The 17,830-nt window shown below is 39.0% G+C and overlaps 1 protein-coding gene and 2 long non-coding RNA genes across 5 annotated transcripts in view; 2 read left to right on the forward strand and 1 right to left on the reverse strand.

The window, feature by feature from the left end:
- Positions 1–969: 969 nt before the first annotated feature.
- LOC145435147 (tetraspanin-15-like) lies at positions 970–16,308 on the forward strand. Of its 3 annotated transcripts, none has more exons than XM_080312442.1 (9): positions 970–1,127; positions 1,568–1,685; positions 2,796–2,923; positions 3,418–3,606; positions 8,043–8,117; positions 8,865–8,960; positions 9,283–9,450; positions 12,456–12,572; positions 15,705–16,308. In XM_080312442.1, the coding sequence occupies exons 2-9, from the start codon at positions 1,598–1,600 to the stop codon at positions 15,879–15,881; spliced, it is 1,038 nt and encodes a 345-aa protein (XP_080168568.1). In that variant the 5' UTR covers positions 970–1,127; positions 1,568–1,597; the 3' UTR covers positions 15,882–16,308. The 3 variants fall into 3 exon arrangements, with proteins under 3 accessions (XP_080168568.1, XP_080168566.1, XP_080168567.1); XM_080312440.1 differs by lacking the exon at positions 15,705–16,308 and adding an exon at positions 13,537–14,294; XM_080312441.1 differs by lacking the exon at positions 15,705–16,308 and adding an exon at positions 13,537–14,294 and having other exon boundaries at positions 981–1,222.
- Positions 14,312–15,524, forward strand: LOC145435169 (uncharacterized). The gene is made up of 2 exons (XR_013913730.1): positions 14,312–14,770; positions 14,875–15,524. It is a non-coding gene; the product is annotated as an uncharacterized LOC145435169 (long non-coding RNA).
- Positions 15,542–17,830, reverse strand: part of LOC145435167 (uncharacterized) — an 84,544-nt gene continuing 82,255 nt past the window's right edge. The window contains exon 3 of the long non-coding RNA XR_013913728.1: positions 15,542–15,555. This is a non-coding gene — a long non-coding RNA (uncharacterized LOC145435167). The remainder of the gene's footprint in view (positions 15,556–17,830) is intronic.

Raw genomic sequence — 17,830 nt, forward strand, 5'->3', positions numbered from 1 at the left:
CCATTTTCGCCCCCCTATCGCCCCCTTCGTCATTTTCGCCCCCCTAGATCGCCAAATCGCCCCCTGGGGGGCGATATCGCCCACGTTGGGAACCACTGTCCTGGACCATCTGGGATTACGCCGACAAGGCAGTGTGATTTAATTCATAATCGCATTGATCTAAAACCCGATAGAATAGGCCTATAACAAATTTGCTTTGCTCTATCAATTTAGATATGCCCCACCCGAATTGCTGGAAATTTTTTTAAACTATGGTACTTTTTCGCGGTACCGAAAAGTAGTAATTCCGACGCAGAATTTCCCATTTCTGTATATCATGTGTTTTTTCTTGGAGGAAGGGTACCCAATAATCAAGATATTCGGCAACATGAAATCGGCAACACGAAATTTTCACGAAATTTTCAAAAATACACTCCATAATTTGTAAATGCTATTCACGAAATAATTTTGGGCCCCCTTTCGAGCTCAAGCCCATCCCCCATTGGGGGTTTGGGGTGCGGCCGTTTCGGTCCACTCTCTCCACATGTCTGGAGTCGAGATGCAATTATCTGACTCTGGAGTCGGTACAAATATATTCTTGCCGATATTTCAAATGATCATATATCATATTTTCATATGATCAAGACACACAATGTACAATGCGATGTAATGAACAGATAGGAGGATGCTTAAAGACCAGTTGCGGTCTCTTAATTTGGCCCGATGTCACAGTTCGAGGGAAGGGGGAGCCAGAAAAACCTCCTAATTGGAATCCAGCCCGGACCGCCCTGGTAGATTTACTTAGATTATCGTTAATACGTACTACGTTAACTCCCCCGCATAAATAAATATGGGTATTTCCTGCCTCCTTACCATCCGTAGACCAATTTATGATAATTCCATCGCATAAATCACCCCTAACCACCCCATCGTGATCGTATACCTCGCACCGACCGATTTCTCATTTAAAGTTTGTTAATCATTCATCCAAAACAAATATCGTAACTAATGTAAACAAAATGGAGTTCCTCATGATGGAAGAACGGGGTAGTTTACCGACAACTTCTGGATGATTAGGCTTTAATCTTGTTAACAGCGTCGCTGAAAAACTTGCCATATTCAAGTCAAAGTGTTCGAAAAGCTGCAAGGTATATATATAAAATTGGAAGCTTCCCGTTTGCATCAAGTTTGCCAGCACATTGCGATATCCACGTGTGTCAAGTCAGGATAACGCGTCACCTACGTAAGATTATTAGACATGAGCTGTTCAGCGCACAGCCAAACAGAAATATAGTAATTTGTTGACCTCGGGGCTTGATGGTATGATTTGTTTCAAACTATGACCTGAATGGCTATAGTAGTAGATTATACGTTCTGAAATTACCGACTTTCACATAAAGCCTGAGTATGTCCTCACAACTGCCAACTGGAGGGATTATGTGTAGTTTGTTTAAATTTAGTTGGTTCTAAATAGTAGATAGAGCACTCCCCGCCACTCAGCAGTGTCAGTCAGCACTGTAGGTATACCGTATTTCTCATTTATTCACAATGATGCAGCATATGTATCATTCCAGTAAATTTGTTTTAGGTACTTTCACTGAAATCTTGCAGTAACACAATGCCATACAAAGAAGGAGATACACAAAGTGAATGCGTTTGCTGCTGTGGAATCATAGGCAGGCAAGAGAATGTTGTACAAACAGATGGTAAGCTGTGTTTGTCAATTTTCAGTTGGACTGACCTAAATCTTGGTTGACTGGTTGCATTACCAGCCCTGTGTGTAAAGGTTGTGACCAATGTTCCCTCTAATTTTTGACGAGTCTGCGCACACTCACCATTCCACTGCGCAGACCCTTGGACAACAGTCTGTAACGACTAAAAAAGGTCATCACTTCAGATTTTTTGCGCACGTGCCCAGCTTAGAGGGAACATTGGTTGTGACCGTGACTCCTAATATACTAAGACCTTCAACACTATGGTGTATAGATTGTGGTACCTAAATCAGTCTAGAACCAATAACTTGCCAAAAGTAGCCTATATGCGAGTACCCAACTGATTCCATTCAGACTCGAGTATCTGAGTGTGGCCTGTTATGCCATGTAACAGTAAAATATATAATTGAAAAGTTCAAATATGTAAGATTTACGACCACAAAGAAATTAACACCAGGCACACTTCATCAAAATAAATTATTTCTTTCTTGGCCATGACTATTTCATTGTACTTTGCAATCATATGCTGTGTGTGTTCGTTTCAAGGCTATCATCTTGAAAACAAAATATAGAAATTCCAGTTCTTGTTGATAAAATTACTCTTAGTACGAAGGGCTTAGAATTTTGTTACTCTGAAATATCTACTCTTTATGCTCGAATCAGTAACCTACATTTAATACATGATTGGTTGGAGTAGCCTTTTTAAATCGCTGTACTCAGCCCTACCCATAGTGCATTGGTTGCCGTCAACAGCATTTCTTTTACATAGGCTATCTTGTCCTTGTCCTATATATCAGCTGATTGCTTTAGCCTATATATATATGATGCATAAGATATTACATCAATGTATCTTACGTTTATATTTATGAAAAAAATCTTTGTATCAATTTGATCTTCATGAAGCAATATGTTCATACAGTAAATATATTTAATAAAAGCTTTTCAACTGACTCTCATCAGTAGCGAATGTCAGAATTACGGTACATCAAAATAGAAATTTAAGAAATATTCAGCCTGAATGCATCCACTTTTGCTTACACATTGACAGTAATTAGCAGAATAAATATATCCTTTCTTTGTATAATCTGGCATTTTTTTCCGAAGGTGACACTGTGGATGGAAGTCGCCGTCATTTAAAAGTCTGCCTGTGCTGTTGGTGCATGGGATGTAACGACGAAGGTGTTTATATATGGCTGAAAAACCTCCTGCTTTTGTACAACTTCTTTTTCTGGGTAATAACACCAAAGTGTTTTGAATATATTGTTGTCAAGACTCGCGACTAACTTATTTCGAGATGTATTACCTGAACTTAGATAAGTTTTTATTTCCTGTATTTCATTATATACCTTATATTCTTGTGCCATTTCCCTGTGCTGTCATAAGTGCACAATTTGCAATCCATCATAGTTGCAGCTATTTGTTGAAAAAGAGTCGAAATTACACTAGTATTAGGAGATATTATTTGGAATTTCCTTTCCCAGAACCTAAAAACTATTTCAGTTGGTGCAAGTTTTTGCATAATTCCTATTGAAGCTGGAGAAGAATTATTGTACCAAGTTTGTAGGCTGGCTAACATTAGTATATGCAATATGCATCTCACATTACCATTAAGTTATATGGTATTCCGTTACGGCAAAATTGTAGGACTATCATTTGAATTTATGACTTGAAACTTTGTTTATCCAACACTATGCAGTTATTACAAGAAAGATATGTCCCTTTACAGGTTCTAGGATGCGTTTTCCTCTTATTAGGAATATATTCGGGAATAATGCGACAAGAATACTCCAGCCATGCCGACTTTGTTTTACTTACGCCTTCCGTGGTTCTGTGTTTAATGGGAACGTTTTCGTTGGTGTTCGCAACACTTGGATTTGTCGGGGCTCTGCGAGACAACCTATGTTTTCTGAAAGTGGTGAGATTTTGATTTAGAATTTATATTGTAATTGATACATAACTGCTGACGATAGCATGGATTCTGTCTTCATTTTTTGTGATTTGTAGAGCTTCTTGGAGGTACAGAACTTCAATATACAAAAATAAGACAAATAATCACACTTTGATATGTGTGCCATGGAGTTGGCTTTTATCAAAATATGCCAACACAAATAGTTTGTGTATCATCTGAAAATAGTAGGCTACACTGAATTTAAACGATCTCTTCGCCCTGATTATTCGAAATTTCAAGCCCTCGACGTCATGTTTGTTGATACGATTGTTGATATATGTTTTATCCCGATTATTGAAACAGTAAATTAACAAGATTTGCCTTACAATGCGCTGTTGGGAAGACCTCTTGAACACAGCAGATGTAGTTGGGATTAAATTCTTATAATCTAATAAATCTTCTCGTAGAAGAGTATGTCCCTAATCTCTCATCATCAGGAGACAATGTTCTCTCCGATTCTCTACTAGTAGCTGACGATTACCGCTGATTAGTGTCAGCCGAAAATATTCAGGTTTTTTATTCGATGCGAATGTACTATTCTGTGTGATTTCTAATTGTGATTGATTTCAAGGATGTTTGTACTTGAATTGTTAGTTTGTTGCTGTTAAACAGAGGTGGTTAAGGTGGTCCTCGTTGCTGCTCAATTAGAAGTAGCAGTAACGTTATGAATTTATTTTTAATTACAAGTAGAAGTAGCAATTTGCGAGGCATGTCAAAATTACTTTCAACAGTTATAGAAGATGAAAGGCTGAAAGCAGTATTCTACTATTGTAGGTCTAGTTTTGCGTAAAATCCTAAAACTGTTACGGTAGGTAGAAGTGGTCAAAAAAAAATCGAATTTCCACCTGCAATCATTTTATTCTAAATTGATATGAAACTTCCTAATTCATATCACGTAGCATTTAGCATAGGTATATACCAACAGAACGAGAGTGTGCCCTATTTATTGTATTACATGCAAAGCAATGTTTGCAAATATCATGCACTACCGCGGTGCATATTTTCTCAATGATATAGTCAACATAAAGTATCGTCGTATAGCAGAGGCCTAATATCTCTTCATAAGACTTGCAATATATCATTATTCATCACACATACATATCAAGCTATTTCGCTATTGGATGCATCATGGCATCGAATAAATAGGGTAGCCTTCTTGCTACGGGTTTATCCGCACACATCTCTTAACAAAACATCATTCTATATAAGAACCTGCGTCCTACATCTGCAAGCAGCGCAGTATTTGACCCGCAGGAAATGCCACCCCTACCTGGGTTTAGAAACCAATGATTGCAAGTTACTTTACTAAACTATACTTTGCCATCACGTCGGGGTCACCATATAACGCAGAGCGAATGTTTGTAGATGTTATAGTTGTGTTATATCTGACTCCAGAAGGTTGCGTTTACAATTCGCTGCGTGTTTCTTCTTTCGTTCGACGGACCGGCGTAGCCACGCCGTACGGCCTTGTTGGCTGACGTACCACGACCTGTCTATTTCACACTTATTCGATGAATCACACTGACGAATATATTTTGTTCCTGTCTCCACGATTTGTACTTTATTGAATCACGTACGGCAGTGGTTCCCAACCTGTTGTACGTGTACCACTAGTGGTACGCGAAGGCATTCCAGGTGGTACGCGAGTAGTTTCCCGTGAAATCATAGATCTCCTCTCACTGCTCAATGCTGAGTTGAGGCATTACTTTCCGGATGGGACATGTTGTGCCTAAATGACCGATCCATCCTCTGTTAATCCAGCAGACCTTCCTGTCGGGTCATAGATATCCAAGATTACCAGACAGCAAAGACGAAACACAAAGATTGTTCTCGAATAAACTCCTGGCGTAGCATGGCCTCCTCGTACTCAACGCTATAGGTTCTCGCGCTATTCCCAAGCTGCTAATTTTCCCTTTTACGTGGGAGTGCGAGCAAGGATTTTCATCCCCGATGACTATCAAGTCGAAGAAACAAAATCGACTTGCGCACACGCATGACTTTCGATACGCTGTGAGCAAACGTATATGCCACGCATATAGACAAATAAACAAAATGCAGCAATCGCAATAAATAAATTGACATTTGTTGTTAATACAACCAGGACCGTAACTTTCGCACCACAAACCCCTCAGTTGGGGAGGGGGGGCGAGATTGAAGGCGGCCCAAAATTATTAAATGAATTAGCATAAATTATAGAGTATTGTTTGAAAATTTATGCAACTTTTTCCCTTTTTTTTTCACGCTACGCGCGATTTCAAGTTGCCGAATATCTTGATTTCTTTCCCCAAGAAAAAATACGCAAGATTTATAGAAATGGGCATATCGGCATTGGCCATTACCGCGCCACGATGTACCACCACACAAGTTTTAGGCCATGTAACATGCGACTCAAAGAAGTGTGCCAGAACGATCGGCAGCGAGAAAATATTGGCCGAAAAAGACTGCCCTTATGCTGACCGGAAACTTCGTTATATATACAAAATACATATATAGGTTCAATTGTCCATAGGCACCTAAATGACTGGCGTCGAATGTTCCTGTCTTGGCAATCTGAACCTCACAAGAAAAATACCACCCCGCACGGAAAAATTATATGCCAATGAAGAAATACCAATTTGAAATCGTTTAGTAGCCTACATTTAGGCGATTCTATATTTTTTGATATAGCAGACAGTAGGCCATGAAATAACATCATGCTACGGAGTCATAACAACGGGCCCTCCAGTTTCCAAGACACCTCACTCAGCTCTACCTGTAAATCTGATTACGTGAGCAGAGAGAGGATAAAAATTGAGAGCAAGATATATGCAATTCCCGATCATATTAACCGATTCCATAATGTATTATAGAAATTTTTCGCGCTTGGAGCGTTTAGGCGAGAAAAACTGACTGTGTAAACGCCCCCAAAGTACATGTTAAGTAGCAGTAAACAGCGTGTAGCCTGAGGGGGGTCTGGGGGTGAATCCCCACATAAGTTCGATTTATCATCATATGGGGGGCCAAAGGTCAACGGTTTTTTGGGGGGGGGCTAACGAAGTGCTGCTACGGCCCTGATTACACCTCACATGGGTCACATACGTGATTATGACGTCATGAATAATGGAACTTAAGTACAGGTGGTACGCGAGCACTGCATAAAACCGCTAAATGGTACGTGGGCGGAAAAAGGTTGGGAACCACTGACGTACGGCAATGCAATCGACTTCCGAATCAGCGAACAATCATGAATAGAATGACCGTCTCTCATAGCCACGAGAGAGTACTTGCCCAAATTGTTATCTACGTTCACACGACAAAATATACGACTCACAAAGGTCTTATCGGGTCTTCACTTCAGGGAATTAGGTAAGGTATGGCGTGAACAATATATTTCGTTAAAGTCGAGTCGTACGCAATTACCCGAGTCATTATAATCATGCTGACCAACTCTGCTTTTAAATGAACCGCTATCCAGTAATTATTCAGAGAATGTGCGAAAATGTTCTACCAACACAAGCTTATTATTATGAATTTGTTTCCTCTATAGTTTGAGACGGTAATTCAAAACTTCATCAGCGTCGGTCTACTGTACACTCAATTTATTTGGAGTGTACATCAACATGATCTTTTTATACAATTGAATAGTGTATTGATATTGAAAGGAACCCGAATATTTTTGGCTGACCCACGTTAGGGGTAATTGTTAGCAACTAATAGAGAATTGGGAAGAACATTGCATATCAACAATCGTATCACAAAATATAACATCACCGGCATGAAATTTAGAATAATCAGGGCAAAGAGAGAGCTTAAGCTTAGTGTACTATTTTTAAATGGTACACAAACTCATTTTGTTGGCGCACACTTGGTTGGTGTATTTTGATGAAAGTCGACTGCAAATCCCCCAACTGAAAGTGTCAATGTCCATCGGTACCATCTAAAAATTGTACATTGAGCTTAAGCGCTCTCTTTGCTCCGATCATTCAAAATTTCGTGCCGGTGGCTTCATATTTTGCGATATGATTGTTGATATACAATGTTCATTCCAATTCTCTACTAATTATCGAACGATGATAATCACGTGGCGAGTGTCAGCCGAAACTATTCAGTTTCATTACAATATGAATATACTATACAATTGTAAATTGAAGTTCTGTACCTCCAAGAAGCTCTTCAGATCCTTTTAGGTAATCTCATGACGCCTATTACTACAAGTTAGGTTGTATGACTGAGACTGATGACAAATTTACACCATTACTCACATCGGCTAACAGTGACATCATATCTTACGACAGTGTTTACTCTGGTTGGACATGGACACGCCTAATATGTAATAATTTGATTCACGGCAACCGCGGGAAATGATGGACCCATGCGTTATCAAATATTTGCGAAATTTAAAATCTGAACGTGTCTCTTTTCAGTTTGTGTATTCAATATTGATCTTCGTGGTCGTGGAGCTGGTGTGCGGGATACTGGCTTTTGTGTTCAAGGACCCTGTGAGTTCTTATGTAATAGGCCTACTGTGAATTCTTATGTAATAGGCCTACTGTGAATTTTATTGGTGCCATGAATTGGATACTGTCAAACCTGGTAGCCTATCGTCCAAATTCACGATTGAAACTTGATGGCGTATGAATGATGAATGGTTCTTGCTTTGGACACCAAAATCCAGTATAGTTGTGACTAAAATGTACTGGTTCCAGGTTCGTGAACTATCTCTTAGCGGTGTTATTCATAGCGTCATACACTCATACTCAAAGTTGTGGACTGTAACGTAACACTGCTGTTAAAATCATGTACAGTACGTCCAATGCAACCGCTTACTTATTTAGGAATTGAAATGATATTGAACCAAATTCTCTCTCATTTCGAGGAATATAAACAATTGGGAATCAATGCAAATAATTATATATGATATGAACTTTCATAAAAGTTTGGGTTTTACAAAACGAGATTCTTCTTACATGTAGAATCAATGGATGTAAAATCTGTTTCACCTTCTCCCTATTTATTTTATGTATTGCCCTTGATAATGAAAAGGCTTCAGTTCTTTTATCTGAAATCAGTTGTCTATATTTCAGTGAAATGAGTGATGTTACTTTATTGTAAAAATTCAAGTTGAGTATTTTGCAAATTGAGTTTCCCATAATCCTTTGACATGCAGATATTGTAGGACTATTATTGATTGAACTGGATACTCTAGTAGCCATTTTCCGTAAGTACACACATTGTACTCTTATCAGGCAAAAGATTTTGTGAATCGGTACATCACAAAGGGGCTCGCCACCTATTACGAGGACCAAGATTTAAAGGATGTGGTTGATTACGTGCAGAGAGAAGTGAGTAATGCTAAATTTCTTACCAATGCTACTGGTCAGTGACGGTGTGAACCTCTGAAAGGTTCAGGTTCGTGTGAACGCGAACCTTTTTGAAAGGTTCTGTGCGAACGTGAACCTCGTGACGTCATGTGGCGTCATATCGCTAATTCCAATCCTACATTTCAGTGAATTGATATATTTATGTACATTGTACACAAAACTTAGCGACGACGCAGGCCACATTATACCACAATGCTGAAGTACATTATGACGTTTTATTCGCCGCCAAATGTATCAACTGTAGCAATCATGATATAATAATCCATAAAATCAATATCTTCAGTTCGAATGCTGCGGAGGAGACTATTATCGCGACTGGGAAGCGAATATTTATCACAATTGCTCGTCGCCGGGACCCAAGGCTTGTGGCGTGCCGTACTCTTGTTGCAGACCGGAAAATTTCACCGTCAACATCAATTCTATGTGCGGATACGATACCCTTAAAATGAAGGTACGACAATCGGGCTTATGCGACTAGATAATTTTGGTTGTCTATTCGACTAAGTCAGCGGTTCTCAACCTTTTTTGACAAGCGCCCCCCTTGGCGATGGTCAAAAAAATGGCGCCCCCCCTGACCCCCTTACATTTATCGTCATGTCAAAAAGAGCACATCATCTAATACAGAGGTTACCGCATTTCGATTACTTATGTAGCCTAAGGCCGCGTTCCAGGGCATAGCCGCAATGATCGGCCTGGACCCAAAATACCTATGGTAAACTGTCCATTAGGGCTCTTCAAAAATGACTTTTTTTCTCAAATCGTACTGGCTACTTGATAAAATTGTTAGGTTACCTAATTTAAGCCTACACACAAAATTTGGTTCAATTCCAGCCAGTCACCGCTTTGCTACAGGAGAAGAAAGTTTCTATTTACTATATAAAAATAAATAATTAAAAATTTGAAAATTTTCTGTTCACCCCATGAAAGTGTTAGGCTGTCTATCTATAGAAACGATGCTCACCAAATTTGGCTCAAGTCCAACCAGTGGAAGTGGAGTTGTTGCCATCGAAAAATTTGGATTGGAAGTAAATAGTATTTACGGTGAGCAGAACTATAATAAATAAACAAAGAATCGGTCACCGTAAATACTATTTTATTCAAATCCAAATTTTTCGATGGCAATAACTCCGCTTCCACTGGTTGGAATTGAACCAAATTTGGTGAGCATCGTTTCTATAGACAACCTAACACTTTCATGGGATGAACAGAAAATTTTCAAATTTTTTATTATTTATTTTTATATAGTAAATAGAAACTTTCTTCTCCTGTAGCAAAGCGGTGACTGGCTGGAATTGAACCAAATTTTGTGTGTAGGCTTAAATTAGGTAACCTAACAATTTTATCAAGTAGCCAGTACGATTTGAGAAAAAAAGTCATTTTTGAAGAGCCCTACTGTCCATATCCATTCCCGGTGAACTCCGTACTATTCTGCTTTTCACAACGGCCTATTGTACGCACCGAAATCGCGAGTAGCAAAGTTATGAATAGTTGCTGGGAGTGCATATTGTCGTGCGGAGCGCGAAAATTGTTCAGACCCGCGAATGAATTGTTATTTCCTGACGATTCCCATTCCGGCTCAGATTAAGAAGGGCACGACTGTTTTAGAATTGAAAAATGAAGTCTTGCTGAATTGCGCGGAGCGCGAAGAAAATTTCAAGATTAAATAAAATCTCTCGAAAATTCGGGAGTGAATTCGTAATTGCAAACTGCCGCCAACACATACTAATTGAATTAGGCGTCGACGGCCGCACAAATTCCCTTCTACGGCCGCAGGTTGCCCAACCTGGGATCGAATAGTATACATGAGGTATATCTTAGGCAATTTTTAATCCGCATTCCAGTTGTTGAGTCTTTTACATTGCTGACAAATTTACCTAAACTTGTTTGAAAATAACAAAAAAACATTGAACAGGACATCAATTAATTTCAAGGTAGGTTGCAGTGAGACTAATCCTGATGCTGGTAGTGACTACAGAGAGTCGTTCTGTCCTGCCATGCTAAAATTGATCAGTTTTGAAATGAATTAAATTGTGTTGATTTATAGCCTAATTGAAGGCGAAACCGGGCAACCTATATTGCATCGAAGTCTGTCTTAGGCAGTGCAGTTCGCCAGCTATAACAGCAGCTACCTAGCGCACCGAGATTTAGGCTACTGCCAAAGCTATAAAGTAATGAATGACTTGCACGTAGGAATTGCTCTACATCTTCAAAGAATATCAAAAATTTGCTCAAATGAAGTTGAAGTCAGCCTATACTCCGTTGAGCGCCGCTGCTGGAGTTTGAGTTTGGCAAGCTTTCTAGAATACGAAATAAGTTTAATCTTCAACAATCGTTATTCCAGAATGGTTGTGAAACACATGTTTAGTCACAATTTATGCAGACTTATCAATTTCTTGCGCCCCCTCTGAGAGCCTGCCGCGCCCCCCAGGTTGAGAACGCCTGGACTAAGTAATTTGTGAAATGTTTCTGTGATTTAATTTTAATTCTAATCTAATTTCTGGTGTAGTGCAAAACGAGCCAGGCTCAGTGTATACTGTACAGTAGGGCTCTTCAAAAATGACATTTTTTCTCAAATCGTACTGGCTACTTGATAAAATTGTTAGGTTACCTAATTTAAGCGTACACACAAAATTTGGTTCAATTCCAGCCAGTAACCGCTTTGCTACAGGAGAAGTAAGTTTCTATATATTATATAAAAATAAATAATAAAAAATTTGAAAATTTTCTGTTCACCCCATGAAAGTGTTAGGATGTCTATAGAAACGATGCTCACCAAATTTGGTTCAATTCCAACCAGTGGAAGCGGAGCTATTGCCGTCGAAAAATTTGGATTTGAATAAAATAGTGTTTACGGTGAGCACAACTATAATAAATAAACGAAGAATCGGTCAAGTACAGTGCTGTAAATACTATTTTATTCAAATCCAAATTTTTCGACGGCGATAACTCCGCTTCCACTGGCTGGAATTGAACCAAATTTTGTGTGTAGGCTTAAATTAGGTAACCTAACAATTTTATCAAGTAGCCAGTACGATTTGAGAAAAAAAGTCATTTTTGAAGCTAGCCCTACTGTACAGGCATTGCAATGATAAACGGATCACTTCGCTGCGGCTTCATCTCACAATTAAAAGGCGTAGACATTATGCGACTGCATGTTCATTTGCATTTATGCATTTTGTATTACTATTCTTTCGTTTTTAACTTCATTTCATTACTTCGATATGTCAATACTTTCCGTATCATGTGAAGTTTTTGTCATTTTTTTCTTTTTTTGCGATAATGAATAAAAACATTTTCTCTTTCTTTGTCTGCCGATATGTACTGAACCTGATTTTTGGGACTTTAATTCCATTTCCTAGTTTTTTCGAATTGACAAAAATTAAAGTTTTTTAAATGTACAGAATGCACAGCTCTGGACAGAAAAACGTACTTTAACTTTGAGCCGTTTCCCAACAGGAGTTGGAAGCCATCCAGATTATCTACGTCGAAGGCTGTTTGAATTCGGTGTTGGATTTTTTATTTGCGAATCTAAACATACTCGCCGGGATATTATTGGGAATACTACTGCCTCAGGTAAGAGCGACTTACTTTTATCCTGCGCGATGCGATGAAATGATTTAAGTTTCTGCACGCGCACCTTCACTTTTTATGTTTTCATGTTCACAGCTTCCCTGCATCCTATTTCATTTCGGTGAAAGTTAATTTTGTCATCGGATATCTGCATGAGAATTATGTGCATGAATGTTTTACGTCTGAAGTCAAATTTATGTTCATAGAGGCTGTAGAATATTTGAGGACACAATAACATTAAAATTTGTGTGTGCAACACTGAAATCAGTTGATTTTGTTAATCATTTATGTACTTGGCTGTTCTTCCATTTCTATTTTCCGTTTACAGCAAATTATTTCACTTTTCGCCTACCTAGATCAATTCGACATATTTGCGCTATAGTGTACTTGATTACTCGTATGTAAAACACGCTTTTTTCTTGTTAACTTTCGTTTGCTCATAAGCACGCTTCCCATTGATAAGCTGGTTCACTGCTCAGTGAATCTCCGCATTTAACGAAATCGAACTTATTGCACATCTGTTACGAATTCTTTTCTGAGACCTTGCAAGCTTTTGAAATAGTGCGGTGCCGGTATGTCATATTTTTGTGAGCTACTTGCCACTCTGCATTTTATGTAATAGGGAGTATACTTGGATACTTAACTTATACTCAGCCGAAAAGTGACTGGCTAATAATTGTAATTATTCACACCATAGAAGACATTATGCAGTCTACGCATATTGATTTTGGCATTATATTTTGCCAAAAATGAATCTCTATTACACTATGGTATTTGTAGTAAATGACTCTTATATAAAAGTCTTGGAATTCATTGTTGCTATGTCGGTACAGCACATTTTTTCTTGGAAATGAAGCGCATCAGTAAGCAAGAGCTTTTTCAGTTTCCGATCCTAATTTCAGTTTGAGAGCTGACAACCACTGCGACTTAACTCTGCGTGTAGCGCTGTTACCGTGTTTGTCTCCAGGTAACGGGCGTGTTCCTAGGAATGTCCTACGTTGTCACGATCGAGAAAATACTGTCGAGACATAACGACAAGGAGTTCCGTCAAATGCACACCGTCAGCATACGCGCGCTTGATTACGAGAGCCTTTATACCGACGAAGAAAAGAGAATGAGCTATCCGAAATACATGAGACAACCGAGTTTCCTTACGGAAGACAACCGATCTTCTAGCGACATCACCGATGAAAATAGCGATCAGACGTGTGCCCTTACGGACGAGAATTATAATATCCCGGCAGGAGACGTATTGCTGTCATTAGTGACATCGTCCAGTGATGAAATTACAGACCTGTGATGGTTAATATGCCGTTCTTGACCCTATAGCCGAATGTCTACAAGTGTTATTCATGGTTGTAACCAAGTCACAAGGCACCGAGCCACAAGTCAATCTCACTTTTATAGTTTTGACTCGAGTCAAGTCGCGCCATTTTCAATTCACCACCCAAGTCAAGTTCGAGTCGTAGTGTTGTGACTCGAGTCCAAGTCATTATACACTGTTCAGTTTTGAGTTCAATCTGGTTCAACCCCCTTTCAACTCTGCTTGAGTGATATAGAATGGCTCGCATCTATAATATCGTAATTTTCCTCAGTCCTAACAATTTCTGGCCCTATTTTCCAAGTATCAGGTTCAGTACTGATAGACGAAATACCAATAAAAGGGTGACTTAACTATACTTCGAAGTTACAATGAAATGTCTGTCTTGGCCATCTTAGTCTCGAGTCATGCACATTTTACGCATTTGAAAAACTGATAATACCCATGATATCGATAGTATATTATGTTATATTATTTCTGATATTGGTGATAGCTCGCAATTTTCAATTTAAGTAGGAAGCAATCATTGTGATGACGTTAAAGTAACACTGTACAGAACACCTATATTAATTGGGTTTATACTTCAGAGACGTATCAACTGTGGAAAATTCTATTTATATTCTTCAACCACATGTAATTATAGCTTTACTACCTAAATTTGTTCCATTCAGTGTGATATCTTCTGCGTGAACTACCTTTTTTTATGAGAATTTGTATGGTAGGCCTACTGTATTATTTGTGCATCATGTAAGTTGGGTATATATTTTCTTGTGTTTTTTTCAATGCGATCAACTGTCTTACAATCTATGCATTCATATGAGGTCTCATTGATTTACCATTGTATTTAATCATTCATTTCCATGTCAGCTGTTGCATTCTTGTGTTCATCGTGATACCTTGTGGATACTATTTCTGTCAATTGTAAATTCTTTTGGGTCGCTAACCATAAACGTAATGTGTATGTTCATGGAAAACACTAGGGAGGGAGGCCGCATGATTTGTGAGGTAATTACTTGCCCGCAAACTGTATGCATGCATGTCATTTGCATGTGCTGTGCAAGTTGGGTATCAACTCATTGCAACGAATATCTGTGGCAGTGACAAAAGTCCTAATTAATGTGTTCATGTTCAATTGCTCATCTATCTTTTGCGAAACAGTGTTCCCCTTATGAGGTATACTTCACAAATTCGAATCATGAATCAAAAATCGTTCCCGAAATTTCGGACCTGGGCAAGTTTGCTTTGTCAGCCAAATTTCTGTAATACCGGCGGGCGGCGTGTTTCTGCTCAAAAAAGGGTCATCAATTTTGATTTCGTGACTATAAATTAATGACTGATCTGCTTTTTTTGCACTACAGTAAGGATTGAGGCAGTCGCAGCCCAATATTTTCGACATTGTGATGTGTACTGTCATAGTGACTGGATTTATATTTCAAAGACGCCTTTACTGTGGAAAATTCTATTTCATATTGTTCAACTACTTATAATTATAACACTACTACCTGAGTTTTAATGTATGAATCATTTTTCGGCCTTACTCTCACTAGTAGGCATATATCTGTGATCTGACGGGGTTAATTATACTGATGTATGTGGTACTTGAAAGTTGAAATATAAATTTATATTGAAATCCACTTGTGTACTCCTGACTGGTCATTTTCAAACCTTGTGGTATCGCTGGGATAGTGGCATCAAATATCACCTTGTCACACTGCCGCACAGTCGGTGTTATCTCGGTGTACAAGTCTGCATGATTTAAAAAAAATGCAGTTCTTCACGAGCATTACATTCCAAAGCGGCCGTACTATTTTCAGATAATCGGTCTCGTTTTCGGGTTGTGGTACCTGAGAATTGTCGACCAGTACTGGACCGAATACAAGACCATGTACCGGTACGAGGAACGGGTTCAAATGATGGGGAAACAAACTGGCTTTGCAAAGTCTTCGAAGCACCAAAACAAAGACTGCGATTCTGCAGCGATGCAAGTTTAACAGGTTACCGGAAATGTCCAATGTGAATGTGCTTCCCACTGTTATGAAAACTTCTGTGATTGACCCGGCATAGAAAGATATGAGGTGGTCGGTAGCGAAGCATTTTTACTTTTCCGAAGCACTCAAGTCGGTTGTTATAGGTCTTTTGATTACTTCCACTTCTGTTTTATCATTTCTAGGCGAAACTACTTACTGTTTACAATTTGCCATATGAACCGCTTGAAATAGCCTCTGTATTACTAGACTGAGCGTGTTTTCGAAGATGCTACCTATCCGTATAGTGTTGTTAGTAATTTTGTGTTAGTAGCGAATATAGTAGATACGTCTTGCTCATTTCGGAAGTATCCACTTCAGATGCTGAAAGTATGAGACCACTCGACCAAATATACCTTTCTGAACTACCGGAGTGCTTTTCAGACCTTTCAAGTTGTAGGCTACTTACATGTCGTTGAAATTTTCACTTGTAATGGAGTAGATATAAATCTACGGTGTTATTGCTACTTGAGTGGCAGAGCAACACTGGCTGCTTTGACCACCGTAACTTCTCATTATGGTTGAAAAAAAATTCGGCCCCTGTCAACTTTTCAAATGCTTCTGTAAGTCGTGGACTCAATTTTGGTACATTGAAGAAGTCACGTAATTTTATCTTTAGCGTGAATTCTGATCCTAGTATTAATTCTATTGATTCAAGTCGGCTAGCGAGAGACGAGTCATTTTAGTGCCGAAATTATGCACTACTTGCTATTTAGAGTTATTTTATCAACGAAAATTATAGTCTCGACTGTATTTTCCACCGCAGCATACGAAGCGTAGTACAAAGCTACGCACCGTACGTTAGTGAAAATGAGACTTCGTTGCAGTGTTGGGATGTCTCGAGTCACCTTTTTCGTATGACTTGACTCGACTCACTTTGCTAAAATGACTTGACTTGACTTGACTCGGCGTATCAAAAATGTGGATTGACTCGGAGCAAAATCCACGAGTCAATTTCAAGTCATCAACTAATCATTGTCGATAAAAATCACTGTATCTTGCATATGTTCGGATTGCTCGCGAAACGCTGGTTTAACCCGTGAGAGCGACCAATCACCCAATGATCGCGCCTTTTCCTGAGCCTGCATTGTTCTGTCACAAATAAACGGACCACAAACTAAGTGATCTAAGTTTACAGCTTACGTTGTCGTAAAGTAGTAGTACCCAAACCTCTTGTTTCATTGAAATTGAATTCGAATACTGTTCAACCATTGGCGCAGGCTTGAATTGTATCATATCAATATGTAAATGGTTATTGTATTGCATCTTATCAATTAGTTTATCTATTCTCTATTTTGGCTGGTAATTATAAACTGAGGCTAAGCAATTACTTACGTAGTTTAGCAGTTCTATACGTCTATGCGAGCGATACAGCGCCTTATTTGGCGTATATTTAACTGTATATTCGTTCATCGGTTCAGAATCAATGACCATCTCAATCTGTATTTCAGACAGAAAATGCAATGACGTAATCATGCCTCATACTTCGAAAATGCAACTTGACTTGAATTGTGACTTGTCTCGTGACTTGACTTGACTTGACTCGAGTTACCTCGATAAATCGAGTGACTTGACTTGGCTCGAGTCACCTTTGAAAATCGACTGACTTGACTTGACTCGAGTCAAACTGTGCAATGAATCGAAATGACTCGTGACTCGAAGGTGGTGACTTGATCCCAACACTGCTTCGTTGTCACAAAGTAATATGCGTGGCCGAGATGATGCCAAATTCGCTTTGGTTAGGGTTACCATATTTTGGCACTTTTTACAAATCAAAAAGTCATATTGACCGTTGATTCTAAAATCTGTACCGGACATGTTGTCGTGTTGACTAACATAATGACATTTTTTCCGGCCCTGCTCTCGAATGACCCGCTCGAACGTCCGCGTTACAGATTTCACGTAATTTTGGCGTT

Source organism: Botryllus schlosseri, chromosome 3 (assembly GCF_051294905.1).
Source record: "Botryllus schlosseri isolate E-star chromosome 3, Bs_hap1, whole genome shotgun sequence".
In the NCBI taxonomy this organism is placed as follows: Eukaryota; Metazoa; Chordata; class Ascidiacea; order Stolidobranchia; family Styelidae; genus Botryllus; species Botryllus schlosseri.